This window comes from Gossypium hirsutum, chromosome D11 (genome assembly GCF_007990345.1).
Source record: "Gossypium hirsutum isolate 1008001.06 chromosome D11, Gossypium_hirsutum_v2.1, whole genome shotgun sequence".
In the NCBI taxonomy this organism is placed as follows: domain Eukaryota; kingdom Viridiplantae; phylum Streptophyta; class Magnoliopsida; order Malvales; family Malvaceae; genus Gossypium; species Gossypium hirsutum.
The window spans coordinates 17551975-17572037 of NC_053447.1; the positions used below are offsets into that span (position 1 = coordinate 17551975).

The 20063-nt window shown below is 33.9% G+C and overlaps 3 protein-coding genes across 5 annotated transcripts; 2 read left to right on the forward strand and 1 right to left on the reverse strand.

The window, feature by feature from the left end:
* The first annotated feature begins 1146 nt into the window (after positions 1–1146).
* On the forward strand, positions 1147–3075 carry LOC107912674 (plant-specific TFIIB-related protein PTF2). Its single transcript, XM_016840965.2, has one exon. The coding sequence runs from the start codon at positions 1276–1278 to the stop codon at positions 2854–2856; it is 1581 nt and encodes a 526-aa protein (XP_016696454.2). The 5' UTR covers positions 1147–1275; the 3' UTR covers positions 2857–3075.
* Positions 3076–3242: 167 nt separating this feature from the next.
* LOC107912675 (60S ribosomal protein L18a) lies at positions 3243–5004 on the reverse strand. The gene is made up of 4 exons (XM_016840966.2): positions 4830–5004; positions 4612–4727; positions 4469–4532; positions 3243–3799 (listed from the first exon to the last, which is right to left on the reverse strand). The coding sequence occupies exons 1-4, from the start codon at positions 4842–4844 to the stop codon at positions 3458–3460; spliced, it is 537 nt and encodes a 178-aa protein (XP_016696455.1). The 5' UTR covers positions 4845–5004; the 3' UTR covers positions 3243–3457.
* Positions 5005–10894: 5890 nt separating this feature from the next.
* Positions 10895–20027, forward strand: LOC107912676 (rRNA (cytosine-C(5))-methyltransferase NOP2C). 3 transcript variants are annotated; one of them, XM_016840969.2, is made up of 13 exons: positions 10895–11101; positions 11202–11323; positions 11639–11990; positions 12272–12419; positions 13185–13322; positions 13449–13511; positions 14935–15056; positions 16682–16919; positions 17813–18024; positions 18972–19072; positions 19294–19375; positions 19577–19638; positions 19763–20027. In XM_016840969.2, exons 1-13 carry the CDS (start codon positions 11009–11011, stop codon positions 19878–19880), a joined length of 1851 nt encoding a protein of 616 aa, XP_016696458.2. In that variant the 5' UTR covers positions 10895–11008; the 3' UTR covers positions 19881–20027. The 3 variants fall into 3 exon arrangements, with proteins under 3 accessions (XP_016696458.2, XP_016696457.2, XP_016696459.2); XM_016840968.2 differs by having other exon boundaries at positions 10956–11101; positions 11196–11323; XM_016840970.2 differs by lacking the exon at positions 10895–11101 and having other exon boundaries at positions 11196–11323; positions 11682–11990.
* The last annotated feature ends 36 nt before the right edge of the window (positions 20028–20063 follow it).

Below are 20063 nucleotides of genomic sequence, written 5' to 3' on the forward strand. Positions count from 1 at the left end.
TTTAACAAAAAGCCCATTTTACTCTTTGATTTAACATACAGGAACTAATTTATCTTTTTATTAATAAAGGAGGTTAAATGCAATCTTACTCCTAATATAAGGGTCCCTTAGTACCTTTTCCTAAGATTGTCTCAAACTATGCATATAGCAATCCATAATTCAACAACAACGAAAATTATAAAAAATTAAATTTAAAATATATTTTAAATTGAATTTTTTGTACCGACCAATACACAATATTCCAACTAGTGTGCATCGGTATGGCTGGTTCCAACCAAAATTTACACTGGAGCGAAACTTAAAATTTGTTGTCGATACGAGCAGTTCCAAAATGGGATTAACTTCCATGATTGATATCCCGCAAATAAAACGACAATTTAAAAGTTATGCTTTTGATATTTAGATATTTTAGATTTTAGGTATTTGAATGTGATAATTTATATTTAATATTTTTTCTTGGACTTAATTGGTACCCAAATTTAGTGCTAATGTAGCAATAATGTGACACTGACGATCAATAATATAATAACACGCGGCAACATTGCATTTTGATACATAGCAAAAATTATAAGTTTTTATTTTTATTTTTATTTTTTACCACATGTCAAAATGTGAGACTGTTATGTGTTACCATACTATTAATCAACATATTTAAACGATATTAGTGATGAACCTAAAAAAATCAAATTGATTTATGATTTCCAAATTTAAATATCAATTAGATAAAAAAAAAAATTACAAGTAGGTATAAGTTTCCAAAATGATTCAATACTTAACCTTTTTCTTTTTATTTTTAATTTTTAATTTTATGAGATAAACATCAAAATTATACATGAACTATGATTTAATGTGCAATTGTATACATAAATTTTGATTTTGAACAATTTTATTAATAAAATTTTGATTTGATCCAATTTTTGTAAATTATTAACACAATTTTTGATAAAATATCATCTTATATTTATATATTACATACATAGATAATTATAATTATCTAATATAAAAATAAATTAATATATTTATTTTTTAAATTGTATAATTAAATCAAAATTAAATTTTCATATATATTTAAATCGTAATTAAAATTTTGTGAAATTAAAAATTTATATATACAATGCCTCGTTGAATCAAACATCATCTATAATTTTGAGAATTATCCAAATTTTGTTTTCGAAGTTTAGGGTATTTAGCCTACCCAACCGCCGTTAAAATCCACCCAGCTCTGCTTCTTTGCCGGACATCCAAAGATTCCATTAGGAAAACCCCCAAACCGAAATGCCGTGTAGATGCGGAAGTCATTCGACCATTCGCGACGACCAGACGGGCAACCTCGTTTGCTCCAAATGCTACACCATCCTCGATTTCGACAACTACGAAGCCCAAATCGGCGGCATCACCGGTCCCACAGGCACCAATATCCACATCGGCTACGCAGGTACCGGTTCTTGCATCTCTTACAAAGACAGGAAAATCTACCAAGCCAAAACCTTAATCCACCAATACGCCTTGAGGCTTGACATAACTTATTCTGAAAGCGGCATTACTTCTATGATCGAGGAGATCACCGATGGGGAATTCGGTGAAGGCGATTGGTTTAATGTTCTAATCGGTGCTTGTTCTTATGTTGTTATGAGGAGAGACAAGAAGTTTTTTCCCGCCGCCGAGATTGCCAAGGCTGTTGGTTGTGATATTTATGAATTAGGTAGGATGATTGCTCGTGTCGTTAAGTTTCTGAAATTGAGTTTGCCTGAGATTAGTATCGCCGGTTTGTTTGAAAGAGAATTCAATAATTATATGAATAGGAAAAATGTGGATGAGGATAAGAAAGAGATGATGATGAAACAAGGTATGTTTTTGGTCAATTGTGCTGTCAAGTGGTCTTTGACCACAGGAAGGAGGCCTTTGCCGGTGGTGGCAGCAGTGATGGCGTTTGTTGCCGAGTTGAATGGGGTGGATGGTTTGAAGATCGAGGATGTGGCGGAGCATGTTCATGCCGTGGTGTCTACTTGTAAGTTGAGGTATAAGGAGCTCTTGGCCGCACTTGTCAGGGTTGCTCAAGTGTTGCCATGGGGGAAAGATATTTCAGTGAAAAATGTGGTCAAGTATGCACCATTTGTTATTCAGTATATGGAGCTAAAGTCGATGGAAGTGCCTGGAGGAGGAGGTGAGAGGGTTGAGCCTTTTGATATGGAAGATGTGATTAGTGAGTGTTTGCAAAAAGTTGCTGCATATGGGAATGATGAGAACCTTTCTAATGGTGATTCTCAATATTTTGAGGTAAGGAACAGAAGCGATTTTCCTACATTATCCAATGATAATGATGGAAATAACCTTAAGCTTTCACATGAATGCTTGTCCTTGATTTATTCAACGTTTTCAAACGAGGTTGATGCTGAGAAGTTGAATGGACAAAGTGGACAGATTCATGTGCGAAAGAGATGGGGGCTCGAGCCATATGCATATCAGGATTGGTGGAGTGGGAAATCAGAATTAAGTAAAAAGCTTCTTCTAAAGCAAATTTTGGAAAAAGAAGTAGGTTTTGATATGATGCCACCATCTTTTATTGCCGGTTGCAAGGCAAATGAGAGGAGAAGGCAAAAGATTAACGCCGCTAAGGTGCGAATCAATAAGATAATGGATCCATCCTATGCTGGTTCAGATGGTAGTGACAATCTAAACTCTTCAGAAGTTGCTTGTGGTGGGAAGAAGAGAAAGAGAAGACAAGCCAGTGAAATTGATTGGGAAGATTTTGTTATTGAAGCCCTCCTTTTGCATCGGGTTAAAGAAGAAGATATCGAGAAAGGCCATTATCGAGCTTTGCTAGGTTTGTATGTCTTCAACTCTGGGACAATATGAGAGCTTTTAGTCCAGAAGACATGTCTGAGAATCTTGCTTCCCTCCTTGGACTAACTGGATTTTTGTATAGATTGTTTTGTCCACATCTGTATTTTTAGCATTTTACAGCAACGGGAAACTTTTTGATGGAGGTACTATTGATAAAAATAGAAGGGTAATTTTGGGGCAGATCTTGAATTTTAACTCTTAACTGAGAAGCAATCCAGTCACTTATTTTCATTTTTAGTGTACTTTTTACTTTGTTTACAGTATTTCTAATAGGGAAATTTGGTATTTAGTTCTTTCAAAAATGATTTAAGAGGTAAAGTTTCAACGGTAAATTTAGAAGTCATATTTTTTGCTTGTAGGAAGTATTTTGTGATAGCAAAGTGATAACCAACAGAAACTTCACCAACTAGACAATGGTCCAATATTATTATAAATAGTAATTCACCATGGTAATCAAATTAAAAATAAACTTCTCAAACTACAAAATCTTCCAAGACATAAGGGACTACAAAAGTAAACATAAAGTGTTCAAAATCTGATGTATGCTATCCATCTAAAGGACAAGTAATCAACCTAAATGGCCTTTTACCCTACCATCATCAATTATGGACTACTACATAAACAAGTTGGGTTTGGAAGCCTTGTATGTTGTCTTAAGCTTCCTAGTAGGTGGTCTGACCTTCTTGAATACCAGTGGGAATTTGATCTTGGAGTTGTGAAACTGCTTGGTGCTGTCCCTCTTGCAAAGTTTTGCTGGGATAGTAGCTGTCTTGATGATTTGAATGCATGGAAATCTCACCCTGTGACGAGATGCCATCTCAGTGTACATCTGTTCTACTGCACCATTGAGAGTTGTGTCCCGGTATTCCTTGTACATGTTGTGATAACCAGTTCGACTTTGATATCGGAGCCAAATGCCGTAGTTCTTGATCTTGGTAGGGTTTTTCTCAAAAATCTACAATATAGAACATAGCATGAGAAAATATCAATATCTGTTAAATCACTAGATGTGATTCAAAATAACACTCAAGCATCTGGCTCAATGATCATAGCACAAATGTGATCCTGTTCCACCAAGAGGGAAAAAAGAAGAATGCTAACTTATGATGACCAATCAAGTTTATATATATAGAGACAAGCCACCTTCATAACAATGGAACACAACTGAGCCACCACCAATGCACAAATGTAATGTATAAAACATTATTTTCTTCCCTGTACTCAACTGTCAACGCGGGTATATACGCATGTATGTTGTCTCCTACACAGGTATATATCAGCGCTGGTACTTAATTCTGTCCAATTAATGACCAAAGAGACAAAACTCAGCTGAATAACAAACTGCCACCTTCATTAGCAGAGTGCTTCCTTTAAATCTAAGTAAACAGATTGGTCCATACATTTTTTAGATAGAATGTTGGATTTCGAGTTCAAGCCCGAGCAGAAATTCGCATATTTCTTTAGAAGACTATCGCTTATCCAACATGTAAATGTCATACTAAATAAAGCAACCAACTTAACTCGAGCAGCTAAAAAATTCCAACTACATCCAACTGAAACACCATTTCACTTATAGGGTTTAAAACTTTCAAAAGAGATGTAGAGGACAAGAAATGGTCAATACCTCATTAATTGCCAAAACTTGTCCATTGCTTTTCTTCACCTTCTTCAGCTTCCTCAGGAAATACCTAAATTTTAAAAAAATCAAATGAAGGGAAAAAGAAACAAGAATAACAAATATGATCAGCAAAATGTAATTTTACAGACCAAAACTTGGATTTGGCACGAACTTCATTGGTGGCCCAAAGCTTCATTCTGTAGATCTTAGGATGCTGATCTGCTTCTGTTGGGAGACCTCGCCCCACCACTTGGTACTGATGAAACTATGTTTTTTTTTTCAAATAAAAATCAAGACAAAAAATCCCATTACAGCTTTATTAAAAAAAATCACAAATAATGGAAATGGGTATTGATTGGTAACTTACCCTGAAAGCAACCATTTTTTTAATAAAGAAGAAGATAAGCTGCCGCTCACTGCTATGGCCCGTTCCCTGGTTTCTCCCTGTACTTCTCTTATGGCAGCGCAGTGGCAGGGATAAAAAAAAAACCCTACGTATTCTTTCCCTATTAGCTTTTTGTGGGCTTACGAGAGTGTTGAGTAACTTGGGGGTGGAGCTGAAATCCTAGGCCCATTTAAGCCCACAAAAAGTAGGATTTGAAGTCTTTGGTTGTTGAAGTTCAAATATTTTTCTCTTTATTTCGGAAAAATATAAAAAGCACTCGCATAATTATATTTACCATTTTTTAAAATAAATTTTTAATTATTTTTTAATTGAATTGGTGTCTTATTCACTCGTAATCAAGAAGTTAATTCTATATGATTTGAAACGTCTTGTTCTGGTAATAAATTGAAATAACAAATTTTAATTTATGTTCTAATTTAAATTTCAGTCAGTGTCTGTTGTATCGGTGCATTTTGATTTGTACCAGTACATACCAACTTATATCGATTGGTATAAGATTTTAATATTTTAAATTTTAAAAATATGTAAAAGTATTGATATATTCAAAATGGTACATCGAAGCATATTAGTATCTGTATGTACCAAAATAAAAACAATGGTACATCCACTAGTACAATACTGACTACCTTACCCATTATATCAATTCAAGAGGTTAAATATATTATAAATAAATATGATTTAAAATAGTTTAAATATAATATAAAATTTAAAATTAATGATATTGCAATATAAATAAGCTAAAATTTATATAAAATAATTTATTAATTTAATTCAAGGTTAAATTATCAAATTTTATATAGAATTAATACTACTTTAAAAATAATTATTATACATAATAAAAATCCCATCCGCCTGGTTGTTATAATAAAATATGCTAAATGACCAAATCACATGTGCAATTATTAACACGATTTATATGAATAAAAATATGGTTCAGTTAATATTTTTATAATAATATTTTTTATAAAAAAATATAAATAAATTTAAAATTAATGATATGTTTGGAAATAATCTAGAAATGAGATGAAATTTGTAATTACTATGGTTGTAATTTCAACTTTTTATGATTATTAGTATTTTTAATTTTCTATTATGTGTTTGGCTAATAAATTTTTTTTTGATATAAGTGTTTTTTTTTGTCTATGCTAATGGCTTATATTTACATTAACATCCACTTCAATTCAATATATATTCAACATGTCATGTTTTAATACCTATTAACCAAATCGGATATAATGCGGATATTTAGATCAATTTACCTTCACACCAAATATGCAGTGAACTGCTAATCGGATATAAATACACCAATTCCACCTACCACACCTGAATACGCTTGTACCCCAGGGTATTTGAGTCAGTGATATGTTTTCGACCCCTAGGGTATTAGGGAATTGTCTCATATGTACACATATAGGGCTAAATCTCTCACCTATCAAAGTAGACCTTATGACATACTGACTATATCTGTGACTTTATTCGACAATGTTAATAGGGCAAATATCATTATTATTAATCATATTTCATCAAACAAGCATAAATACATGTATTCAACCAACCAAATGATCACTACTCACATAATCACGTATATACGTACCTTTTGAGTATTTCACATTGTTAGTGTAAGATGTGCCTCACTTTTATCGAATACGTTGCATGCACTTAAGATGAGAAATTGAAAAAGAGCAAAAAGCCATGCGATGCTCTTGGTAGCCAAGCAAGGTTGCGACGTCATGACGAGCAGGTAGGCCACGTCACGACGAGGCCATGTTTTCTGCTCAAATACAACCACTTTTTTTTACTCTCAACGTGACTTCTTTTCCCAATCAAACTCTATTTCCTATAGGGATATTTTAGTCATATTGGACCCACGTCCCAAGACTAATTGAATGGCCTTTTGAACCTTGTTTAGTATAATCATATTTAGAGAATTAGATTTGTGTTATATATCTCTTGTGTGAGATTTGTTAAATAGTTTTGAGGGAGAGTTTTTTAGAGAGCTTTTGTATTTAGCATATTTAGTTTTCTTTTGGGATTTGCTGTTTGTGTTCGAGTTGAATACTCTCCATCGTTGTAGTCTTTGTTTATTTCTTAGTGAAAAGTTGAAGCCTCATTTGCCCATGGTTTTTTATCCCTCATCGAGGGTTTTCTACGTAAATATTTGTGTTCATTATTCTCTACTTTAACTATCTTATTGTTTATACGGATCGATCCCTAACAAACTAGGATCAGAGCCCAGTTCAACTTTCGTAAATTAACTTGTTCAGGATGGCAGGTAGGTTCAGATGATAACACTTCTAGTTCAGAATGGCCTAAAGAAGGTCGTTACTGGTAAAAAGCTCGAAGGTATGAAACAATCAAAATGGGAAAAGCTTAATGAAAAAACTCTATCTACGGTTCAGTTATGTCTCACGGATAATGTACTACATGAAGTACTCATAGAAAAGACAATGGTTGCTTTATGGATGAAATTAGAAACCCTTTATATGACAAAATCGTTGGCTAACCAACTGGTATTGAAGTAGCGCTTGTACACATTTCGTATGGACGAAAGAATGTCCATTAGGGCTCACATTAGTGAGTTTATTACACTTCTGAATGACCTAAAAAACGTCGAGGTTAACATAGATAGCGAAGATCAAGTTATGTTATTGTTGTACTCTTTGCCCTTTGAGTATAAATCTTTCATGGAGACTCTGATTTATGGCAGAGGTAAACTGTTACTTGACAATGTGAAGGGAAATTTGTTGAGCAAGGAAAAACTCGACAATGAATTAGGCTCAAGCAGCAAATATGATGAAAAAGCCTCGGTTTTAGTTGTCTGAGGCATGCAATAGTCTAGGTCAAGGTCGAAATTAAGGAACCGTGACAAGAGATGCAATTACTGCAAAAAGTTGGGTCACATAAAGGCACAATGTTATACTTTGAGAAATAAAAATAAGAGGGCTGCCGAAAGCGACGAGGATGAATAGCAAAATGTTGAGGTAGCCAATGCTACTATGGCTATAGAAAAAGGTGATGATTTCTTATTGGTGTCAACGAGCAAAAGCTCCAAACTTACGTTCGAGTGGGTCTAAAATTTGGGGTGTTCTTCTCACATGTGTCATAATAAAGACTGGTTCTCCACATACAAATTAGTTAAAGGTGGAGTTATGCATATGGGGAATGGCCAATCTTGTAAGGTTATTGGTATTGGTTTCATTTATATTAGGATACACGACAAGACAATCAGGACACTGTCAGATGTCAAGCATGTTCCTGATTTAAAGAGAAATCTCATCTCCTTGTGAAATTTGGACTCAAAGGGTTGTAGAATGAACATCGAGTCAAACGACAGTAAGGTGCCTCATGGTGTTCTCGTTTTGATAAGAGGTCAAAAGAATGACAATCTTTATATTCTGCAATGATCAATGATAAATGATAAAACTGCAAGTTTATTGTTTATTAAAGAGTTAGATTCGACTCATTTGAGGCATAAACGACATAGTCATACAAGCAAAAAAATGTATGATTTTTCTAAACAAGAGAGGTTCTCTTTCGTGTGCAAAAGTTAGAAAAACAGAACACTACATTCATGGGAAGAAAAAACAAGTCAGTTTTGATTAGGCGGTGCACAAGAAAAAGACTAAAAGTCTTCTAGTTTCAAAGTTCAAGTAGAGCTTGAACTCGATTAGAATCCTGCAAAGTTTGAGATAGGCTCGTAGTTGGCTTTGGTAAACGAAACACGATAAATACAAGTCAAGTTGGAGATTTGTAGGATGTGCCTCGCATTTATCGGATACACTGCAGGCACTTAAGATGAGAATCAACAAGAAACTGAAAAGGAGCAGAAAGCCACACGACGTCAAAACGACACAACACCCTTGGTAGCCAAGCATGGTTACGACATTGTGACGAGCAGGTAGGCTACGTCACAATGAGGCGATGTTTTCTACTCAAATACAACCACTTTTTTACTCTCAATAGGACTCATTCTCCCAATCAAACTCTATTTCCTACAGGGATATTTAGTCATATTGGATCCACGTCCCAAGTCCATTTAAAGGGCCTTTGGAACTCTGTTTAGTATAATCAAATTTAGATAATCAGATTTGCGTTACATATATCTTGTGTGAGATTTGTTAAAGAGTTTGTAGGGAGAGTTTTTTAGAGAGATTTTGAATTTGGGATATTTGAGTTTCTTTTTGGATTTACTCTTTGTGTTCGGGTTGAACACTCTCTATCGTTGTACTCTTTGTTTGATGCTTAATGAAAAGTTGAAGTCTCATTTACATGTGATTTTGTATCCCTCAGTGAAGGTTTTCCATGTAAATTATTGTGTTTATTGTTCTCTACTTTACTATCTTATTGTTCATACGGGTCGATCCCCAACAATTAGATTACCATTTCCGAACATTTAATGAATCAAGCATATATATAATATTTTATCTAACGAACTCAAATTGTGATAGTACAAACCAAATTATCTATTCGTAGACAACTTTGGATTTTCTTTTGTTTTTCGACATCTCAACATCGTCTTAGCTTATTAGATTAATGACCGAATGGAGAAGATGAGTGTTGCTCGTTGTTTTCTTTTCCAATCGGTTTGCGGAGAAGAAAAGATGAAAACAAATGTTCTTTCTCTCCCCCGACTTAACATGCATATATATATACACTTTAATTAACATTGTATTTTTGTTAATTAATCAACCTAATTAATTACTAATCAAATGATTAATAGGTATAATATTATTTAGTGGGAAGTGATGACATTGATAATTAATTTGATATCATAATTTACTAATGGTCAATTTGCTAATATAATCTTTGTTTAATTGCCATTTAAGGCACTTGTCAACTTAAAATCAATTTCTTTTCATTTTAGTCACTAATCAATTAGTCTTTGTATCATTTTATTAACTTATTTAATTCAATAACATTTAATAATTCGACCTTCTCTATCCGTACTTGACTCATAATTATTTTATTTTAATAATTTTCTAGCTCAACTGAATAAATCCAGTCCGAAATCTAATTTTCTAATATCGCTACAAATCGGGTCGTCAAAGTTACTCATTTGCCAAGTATAAATAATTAACAATAAAAATTATGTAATTAATTTAAAATTAATATAAACAATTTATATTAAAATCATGTAATTTAATTTTAATATTTAATAGGTCAAAATGTATATAAAATATTCTCGTAAATAAAAAATTATGTTATTTAAATGAGATTAGTAAAATAAAGTATAATTATAATTTAAAAAATAAACATAGGTATCAAAATTAGAATAATATTATTATTGTATAACAAATACTTTTAAGCTTAAAGCATGTGTGTATGCTTGGAAAGCCATAAAGCAATTCAATTTGTGTATAATTGTTTATAATCACCCACATATCCATATAATTGAGATGTTTATTTATACTTGGGTCAAAGAAACCAACTAATTACAATACTTATCTAAACATATCAAACACGGATAATTACAATAAATTACACCTAAAACCAAATACAACCTAAAGATACATGCCTTGTTTTGAATCCCATGCAACTAACAACCCATCCATGTAAATAATAGTAATGAAAGAGGATTCTTTTCTTGTTTCTTTAAACTTTTTAACTTAACCGACTCAATTGAATTTCAGTATTTAATCTAATGATCAATGATTGTTCATTCGTAAAAACTATTCAGAAATTTTTTGGAGAAGCAAAAAAATAAATTTTTTTATTTAGGTAACTTCCTTTGAATATGTCCTTATCGTATATGTATTAAACTTTTGCATGATTTTACTTTTATTTTCTATTTTAGAGAGAGAAATCCAGGTAGAGTGGTTATTAAGTGATTGTCCATTTACCGTCTCAGCTTTCTGCTTCCAAGAATCTCTTTCACCTTGATTGGCTCTAAGTTTATAGATGACTTCAAAATATTTCCTTTTTACTCTCACACAAGTACATCCCCATCTCAAACTACATGCTTAGGATGACCCAATTGCTTCGTCAAAGGATATGGGCCTTTCCAGAAAACCAAACCAGCTCTACTCGGGCTGAGTTTGCAGATATTGGAAAGTGGGTAGGGCGAGCCCACCTCTACTCTTTTCATTTTCTCTTTAGTGTCGACCAAAAGATGGTATAACGTTGGTTCCTTCCTTCATTGAATGAAGAAGAAAGGGAGAAATTTACTTGCAGCTTTCCGTCAAACCTTTCTCACCCTCCAAAACATGACTCCCCAGGCTGAAGCCGAGGCTGAGGCAGGCACCCACACTCTCTTTCTCACTTTACGATTCTAAATCAATCCATTTTTTTATATATATGAATGAATGCTCTGATTTATTATTTATGTAGATACAGCTGAATGCAGCATCAGCGCGTTACAGTTACAACCCCATATTGCGATGGAACCCTCAAGTCGAAGATTACTTCATCAAAGCATACGGGTCTCTCCATTTTGCTCAAATCTCTAAAGCCTTAACGTACGTTCTTTCCCATCAATAAATAACCTATAAGCTTAGCACCTCATTTACTCCTTGGCTTCCTTCGTTTTTGCTTGTTAAGCCAATACTCTTTTCTTTATATATATACTTCTATCTCGGTGGTGCTGTACCTAATACTCTGACGTTGCCTCTTACTATATGCTTTTGCTTTTTTTTTAATGGGATTTCAAGGGCAAAAGGCATTTAGCAAAAGAAAGCTTTTAAATGGATGAAAACATAGTCCATTGATTTTTCATGTTGTCTTTCATTCTTTTCTTTTTTTTTTCGGTTATGCCATTACTGGTTATTGATTAGGCGGCCGTCTTGCTATTCTTGTATTCGGGTGAACACTCTCAAGTCAACAAGTGATGCTGTCATTGAGAAACTTCAGGAAATCATGAGAAAATCGGGGTCTCAAAATGATGTTGTAGGCATAAATTTGAAGGAGAATAAAGCAAGTAATGATATTGACTTGGATATGGTTGAGAAGCAATCGAGCTTACAAAATGAGTCCATCACTAAATGTCAGATACCCGGTTTAGAATACGTTGTATTTGTTAAGGGTTCTGGACCACATGAAATTGACTATGGTTATTTGCCCGACAAACCACCTAAGGAGGTGCTTGTTAGTAGGAAATGTGCTGAAGCAGTTCTTCGAGGTGCTCAGGTACAGCGTGTTCCCTCTAATGTGTAATTAAAGCTAAAGTTTTATTCATTTTTATCTGTCATTTAAATTTGGAATTAATGGGTTTCTTTGTATTTTGCATGAAAGCTCTGCATTTGGTTCTTTGTGTATTAGTTAAAAATTGAGGGTTTATCTTTTCTCTTTAAAAGTTATCAACAACTTTTCTTAGGGATTCCAGAGGGATTTGTAGAATATCGTGTTGTTAGTACTCATCGTTGACTTAAAAATTCATCCTTTGTTTTCTCTTCTTTGTTTATCTGTAGGTATATGTTCCAGGTATAATGGCCTGCAGTTCTTATGTTGAGGAAGGGGATCTAGTTGCAGTTTCAGTTGCTGTGGAGCAGCCTTTTCCTGACGGTGGATGGGGACTTGGTATAACACGTGGGACTGTTCTGCAGGGACTGCCAACCGGTAAGTAGTATATATTTTGCTTTAATATCAATGCTTCACCATTTTGATCCTTTGGTTTTCAGCAATTGGATGCTAAATAGATTTAGGATTTATTTTAACAAATTAAGAATATTATTGTCTTATTATTATCTCTCTCCTTTTTAAAAAAAAAAAAATTAGTTGATCTTGTTTTGTAAATATGTAGATTGGAAGGATTAATTTTAGGTGGCTTTAAGAACAGATGTGTATGATTGATCTTGTTAGATACTTAGTTAAACTACTCTGTTGTCTTTTCTTAATGCATCTCAAAAGAGGGTCAAGATGTTGATGCTATAAATTTTAGGTGTTTTGGAAAAAGAAAGAGATACAAGGCTTTAAGACTGGATGCAAGGAATAATAATGACACTACCTGGTCGCAAGGAATGATGTATCTGCATCAATTGCAATCCATTCTCTAGACTAAGTGTAATATAACCTAATCTGAAGTAAATATTAGGAAAAAAGGATATTTGGGTATAAGAAGAGAAAGCAAGATAAAGCCAAGCGCAATTCGCCGCACTTTTGATAGGGGCTTCTCATATTTTGCAAATGAGAAATTAAATCCTGAATCATTTTATTTTTCTGATCATCATATTGAACCCAAAGACTAAGTAATTAGTTTGATTAAACATGTGTGTTACCTTATATAGCATTTCTTGTATATATGGTTTATATTTGACTGCATGTATCTTCTAATGCTGTGAAATAGCTAAAGTTTCTTGAATTATATGCTATGATACACTGCAGATCCCTATCACTTTGAGCGACATGGATTATACATTGGTCAAGGAACAACAATGTTGTCAAGAGCCGGGATCTTCCGTGCTTCTCAAGGAATTGCTGTTGATATGAATAATCGAGTATTTAAGTTGCCTTCATTTTATGGTATAATTCATCCCTTATTGAAAACATATGAAAATGCTTGAATGGACTTATGGAATTATGTTAAGTTCTGGATGATGTTTTCTGAAATTTTGGATTGCTCTTGTTATTCTCTTTTGTTTTGCACAGATGTTCTTGAAGGGGAAATATTTCTTCAAAACCTGCCGAGCATTATTGCTGCTCATGCTCTTGGTATCTACCTCCTAATCCTGTTCCTTTCTTTCTTTGGCTTCTTTACAAGTTCACTTTCTTGTCTAGTATTCTTTGTTTTTAAGCTATGCCATGTTATATATCTCTATGCTAGTTTTTTCATTTTTCTCAATTCTCTTTTTCAATATCTTTGATAAAGAACTATTATGTAGTGCTTTGTAAATGTTTTCTGGTCCTGGAACTTAAATTAGGCACTGAAGAACATTATGGTGGATGTTAATCTGTTATTGTGATAATGAAGTGGGATTGAATGCAGTAAGTTGAGGTGTTCTTATTTTTGTTGCCAGTTCGAGTGCCAAGGTATTCTAGAGGTTTGAATCTCTGACCTTGGTCCTGGAACCAAGGCTTTAACAAGTTATTGGGTACCAATTCTGGTAGGCTATATTTGATATCTTTTTGCAGCCCATTGTCTGTTGCCAGCTACTGCAAGCTGATTCCTATGACATAAAACATGCTTTAAGTGTCTTGAAATCTGACTTTTCTTCATTGGGTTTGAGGATTTCTATATATCTTTTTTTAATTTTATATCAAGTGTCCATTTTTTTATTCTTGATTGAGGTTCTGGTATTGTTTACTTTTTAATAAGCCAAAACTACTGAAGTTTTAAATCAGAAGAGCATGGTGATTATTCATCATAAAGGTTGAAGTTTCAAGATCATCACTAATGCTAGCTAACATGCAATTAGAGTTAGTAGACCAATATTTTAAATTATTATTTTGAATGATGCTTACCAAAAAAAGTTCTCATTCCTCCCAAAATAAAAATGGTTTCCTCTTATGACCGAAAGTTGAATATCCTCCATAAACACTACTGCTTTCCAATTATTATAGACCACCACGGGGGTGGAATTTTTCTGACTGGAAAAGAAAAAGTTTTATGCTGTTTGGACGGACAAGGAAGAACTATTAATAATAGAAACACTAAAGATGTCTCTGATTTATAGGTCCTAGATTTTCCGGCTAGGAGTTCCTGAAGTCACCTTATATGGTAGGTTTGAGTTGTGCTTGTCTGCACCAGCTTTTGTGGCCTCAAGTATTTCGACAAAGGCAATATTGTAGATATTGAAGGGAGTCAAACCTCATTACTCCTTTTAGCTATTCAAAGGTGTAGTAGTATGAATGGTTGTTGGCAGCTGCTACCATGGCTTCTATAGTTTATATTAAGCGCTTGGTTGCCCTTTTTTTTTCTTTGGCTGAAATATATTTCTTAAAGGTGTGTAGATATAATCTTTGGAAAATGGAAAATCTTTCTCCTTTTGTTTCAATCTTTTCCCTCTAAAAAAGATTGACTGGTTTCTCTTTTGTCTTGAGTATTCTTTGCTTGAGGTATTCTTCACATGGATGCTGAATTGTGAACTTTTTGCCAAACATGGTCATTGTGTGTGTGGTCTTTTTTTTGTCTCAGATCCTCAGAAAGGTGAGCGGATACTAGACATGTGTGCAGCTCCAGGAGGGAAGACAACTGCAATTGCTATACTTATGAAGGATGAAGGGGAGGTGATTGCAGCAGATAGATCCCATAATAAGGTGAAAATCTTAATCTAAATGAATTAGTTGATTATCATCTAGATTTGTACATGTGACTGTATAGTTTAATAGGTTTGCTTGATCGATTGGCTGTTGATGTTGTAAACAAATGACTTATGCTGTTTTCTTGCAAAAGAGGCTGCATAAATTGTATACTCTTTGTTGGGTTTCATCAGTGTAATCATAGTTGATTCTTCTCATACACTATAGTTTGCATACCAACGCTGTTAACATCATTTGCATAACTAATACTTACATAAGCATGTTACTTCGTGCTTACCTTTCTGAGACTTAAAGCAGTGTTTTAAAATCAAACTGGACCAACCAATTAAAGGTAAGAATTAATCATTCTCTTAGAAAGTCATTCTAGTTATACTGTTTCTTATGGCTTAGACTTTTTCTGCTAGGTGTTCTAGCTTTTAATTTTCAACATGCCTATTATTTATTTATTTTTCCCTTGGTAACTGAAACTCAATGTCACTTGAGTAGACTGTTTGTCTGGTGAGACCTCCTCCTATGATTAAATCAGTTGGTGGAACTGGGAGCTTATTTCTCAAGAAAGAAAGGAGTTTAGTGGAGAATGTTGTGCTTGGTGAAAAGAGAAGAGGGGTACTCTATTTATATTGAGGATGAGGGGTTGTCATGATGGTTGTGACATACAAAGGAGGCTCAAAGGATGTGCCTTGTTTCGGAAAGTACTGGCTCAAGTACATAAAGACTGACTTAATCTGCTTGTTTTCTCTTGACCTCTGGTCTTTGGTCATAATATTTGTTGTCTTCTTAAGGAAAATATGATGTTCAACGCTTGGTTTCCGCTTCATCCTTTCTTCATGAGTGTGCAAAACTTGAATTTGCGCCCTACTTAAATAGGTTATGCTTGATTTCCACCATGCTTGAAGAAGATGACATGTGTTCTCACCAGAGATCAGGAAGACGTGTGGAATGAACCCATGATCTCTATGACCCTTTAATGAAGTTGTAGTAAGGACCCTGGGGGCAAAGCATAGAGCTCGTGACAAAAAGGAATTATCTTCAAATTGTCACATCATGCGGCTTTATGTGCTAGAGCTAGCACTTTCTGACATAGTGTGTCCCTACTCCCTCAAGCCTCCTTTGTGCCACATCTGTCTTGGAGCCCCCCTATCTTCGAGTATAGATAGAATATCTTTTCGCTTTTCACCAAACATTTATTTTGCAAAAAGTCCTTTCTGTCTAGAGAGATAACCTATCAATGAAAGGATCCCTAATGGTCAAAGACTAGCCAACCTCCTTGTATTTGTCTTGCAGAACTTGCCTTGTCAACTCATCTGGCATTTGATTTTCAATCCCCTTGAGAAAAAAAGCATGGTGGGGTCCTTTGAATGGTCATATTAGTTAATTTTACTTAAGCATATGAAACAAATTGTTTCTCAGTTTCCATATTCCTAATGATCGACTGGTGGTCTTGTATGAGGATACTTGGCTTAAAAGTACAAATTATGCCACAAGAAACACATCTTTATTATTTTTTACTTGATTGCTGAGAAAAAAATTTCTACTTTAATCTACTGTTAGGATAATCTATTATATTTGAATCTAGAATCTATAATCTCTTTGTTTGAGGACTCCAATTTCTTTATTTATAGGTGATTGATATTCAGAAATTGGCAGCTGAGTTGGGTTTGACTTGTATAACAACATATAAACTAGATGCTCTCAAAGCTGTTCGTAAAAGAAATGGTTCAAGTGATATGACCACTCTGTGCTGTAACAAGGATAACAATGATGTTGTGAATCAAAGGTCTGACTCGGGGCCTCTTGGCAATGGAGTGTCATCTACTACATTTGTAGGATCAAATGCTGATACAACTTTCAAGGAGAATGGTATGTAAATCCTGTCAATTGTTCATGAGAAAAAATATATATTTTCCCCTCTTTCTTGTTGTTTCTTTTTCTGGGGCGAGTAGGGTGAAGGTGGGAAATGTGTATTTTCCAGACATTATCTTCAAAGATGATTGGATTTATACTAGATCTACCTAAAGGCAGACTGAACCTTTGTTTTGTGCATTAGAGCCTCTCCTTGAGTGAATGGCAACTGCTGAAATGGTGTTAGGCTTTTGAATGACAGCTTTTTTATATCCTTCCTGACGGGATTGTCTTTCTTTGCCTGTGCCACGGAAAAAACTGAACCACCTTTTGGGTTATCTTACATGATTTTTGATTTCTTTTCTGTTTGATTCTCAATAATTATGATTTAGTCTTTTTCAGTTTAGCATGTAAGTTTTTGCACCACTTTTATTGATATTCTGAGTTGCAGTAAATTCAATATTTTAGATCTACAAATGAAGTTTTTGGTGATGACTCCTTTAGTCTATTATCAATGTTGTAAGATTTTCAGAACAATGGCTAATTTGCTTTCACGCTTAAGCATGAATGACTGGTGTGAAGTTATAAGTTCAAATTTTCCACATTAAATAAATAGTCAATTACTCAAAGACCTTTTTTCATCTATGTGAAATTCAGAAATTCTATCGCTATATTTGCTTTAAATGTGCATTTTATGCTTATATTTAGACTCTGATGGAATTGTTCAAAAAGATAATGAAATCAACATTCAAGTCAAGTCCCTTGCTAAGAATTATAGACATGAGTTTTCTATATCATTTATATCTTCTGAATTTCATTTTGTTGTTAAATAATGCTTTCTCTACCATTTTTGTTTTGCATGAGTAGAAGGCTTAGAGTTACATTTTTGTTTCTGATTCTCAATGTTTTAGTTAGCAATGAAAAAGCAAATGAGAGAACTTACACCAGCAAAGCTGACATTAGGAAGAACACGCGAAGAATGAGGAATGGCCCAGGGAGAAATCAAAGCCTGGGTGGTAGAGTTGAGAATTCAAAAGGCTTCCTTCCTAACAGCTTTGATCGTGTCCTTCTTGACGCTCCTTGTTCCGCTCTTGGTTTGAGACCTCGGCTATTTGCTGGAGAGGTAGGATATTATGTTTATACTGGTTACAAACTGAAACTTGTTCTTCTTCCTGGTTATTTTGCTGCACTCTAAATTCTGTCCATTCCCATGCATAAAATCAGTAGTGATGAAACCTATGTCCGTGACATAACTGTATTTCTAAATTCTGTCCATTCACATGCTTAGCATCAATAGAGTGATGAAAATATATGTCCTTAACTCAAGAAATGATTTGTACAGTCTTAGAAGATCTGGGCTATAGAGAAGACAGCTGTTACACATAAATAAAATAAAAAATAAAATCTACATTTTGTATATGTATACACTGTAGACTTGTTATCTTTTAAGGGATTGATTTATGTGAACTATGCTGGTATTGGAGTGTTGTTACCTGTAAATTAGTATCTGCTTAGCTGCAGGAACTTTCTTCTGAATGTCTTTCAGTAACGGAGCATATGATTTTACAATTTGCTTGTTTACCTTTCAATCTTTAAAGCAGATTGCTAAAATATTCCCTATGGTTGCTTAGTTTTTTTAATGCGAGAATCAAGATGGTTATAAAGTAGGTGAACTTTACTCCAATTGATCTTCCTCCAGAGTATCATGAGCAAGCATTAGTTACTGCTGTTTCATAAATTAAGCCACTCATTTGGTGCTTCTACAAAGCTTTTGGCTTGTAATTTGTTGTTTCTACATGTTGCCTCTGTGTTTTCATTTAATTATTTGTTCTTTTGTTGGGGGGGGGGGGGGAGGCTATATTAATCAGGTGTGACAGTCTGGTCTAATGGATAAACTCATTTTCTCAGTTTTAATCGTCTAAAAGTTAAATAATTTGTATTACTTTTAGTTCTTCTATTTAATATTCTTTAAATTATTTTGATTAAACAGAAAGAAAAGAAAAACCTTTAACTGAATCAAATAAAATTGTTTTGGCTGTTTGCTGTTTGCTGTTTTTCTTTGGCATACAGGAAACCATAGAGTCATTGAGAAATCATGGTAAGTATCAAAGGAGGATGTTTGATCAGGCTGTTCAGCTAGTTCGCCCTGGTGGAGTCCTTGTGTACTCAACGTTAGTTTGCTTTCTTTTGACAAATTTATATTTCTTTATATAAATTATAAATATACTGTTCTCTTAATAAATTATAAATGTATTATGTTGCTTTTAGACATTTCTGATAGGCTGAATTTATTCTAATATTGGAGGCTTTACTAAAATTGAGGTAGTTAGATGTTATTTACTGGTAAAACTGATGTTTGTTGTTTTTCCTCTCAATACTGAAATATTGTTAGATGTACAATCAATCCTGGTGAGAATGAAGCATTGGTCCGATATGCTTTGGACACATACAAGTTCCTGTCTTTAGCTCCACAGGTAATTTAACTTAACCTCTCCACAACACATTAAATTGTAAACTTATTGATTTTCATCATGGCTTTAGTATATTGAAGTTGGGAAAACTCGAGAGAGAGTTGACTATCATTTGGATGGTTTTTATAAGGTTTTACCATTGGCATTACAACGATGTTATAGATTCAATTTTAGTTAATTGTCTGATGATACACACTTTTCCAGCATCCAAGAATTGGAGGAGCTGGTCTTGTCGGTCGTTGTGAATTTCCAGATGGATATGTTGAGTAAGTATTTCTTGTTACTCGATCTTGTTTTCTTTAACCAACTAAAAAAGGTATTCGGTGATGCTGATTTATACCATATACTATATACTATACTAATATTAATACTGATACTGATACTATACAGAGAATGGCTAAGACCAGGTGAGGAGGAATTGGTTCAGAGGTTTGATCCCTCATCTCAACTTGATACTATTGGATTTTTCATAGCCAAATTTGCTGTAGGCCCCAAAGACGACATATAAACTCACTCAAGTAGTAACCATTTAACTACTAGGTCTTTTGTTGTTGTAGTATTTATTATTTATTTATTCACTTTTAACTGTGAGATTTGAGTTTATGATTTTCTTCTCTTTACTACTGCAATAATAATATGTATTTTATAGGCTTCATATGACTTCAAGTCGCTAGTTTAATATACACAAAGC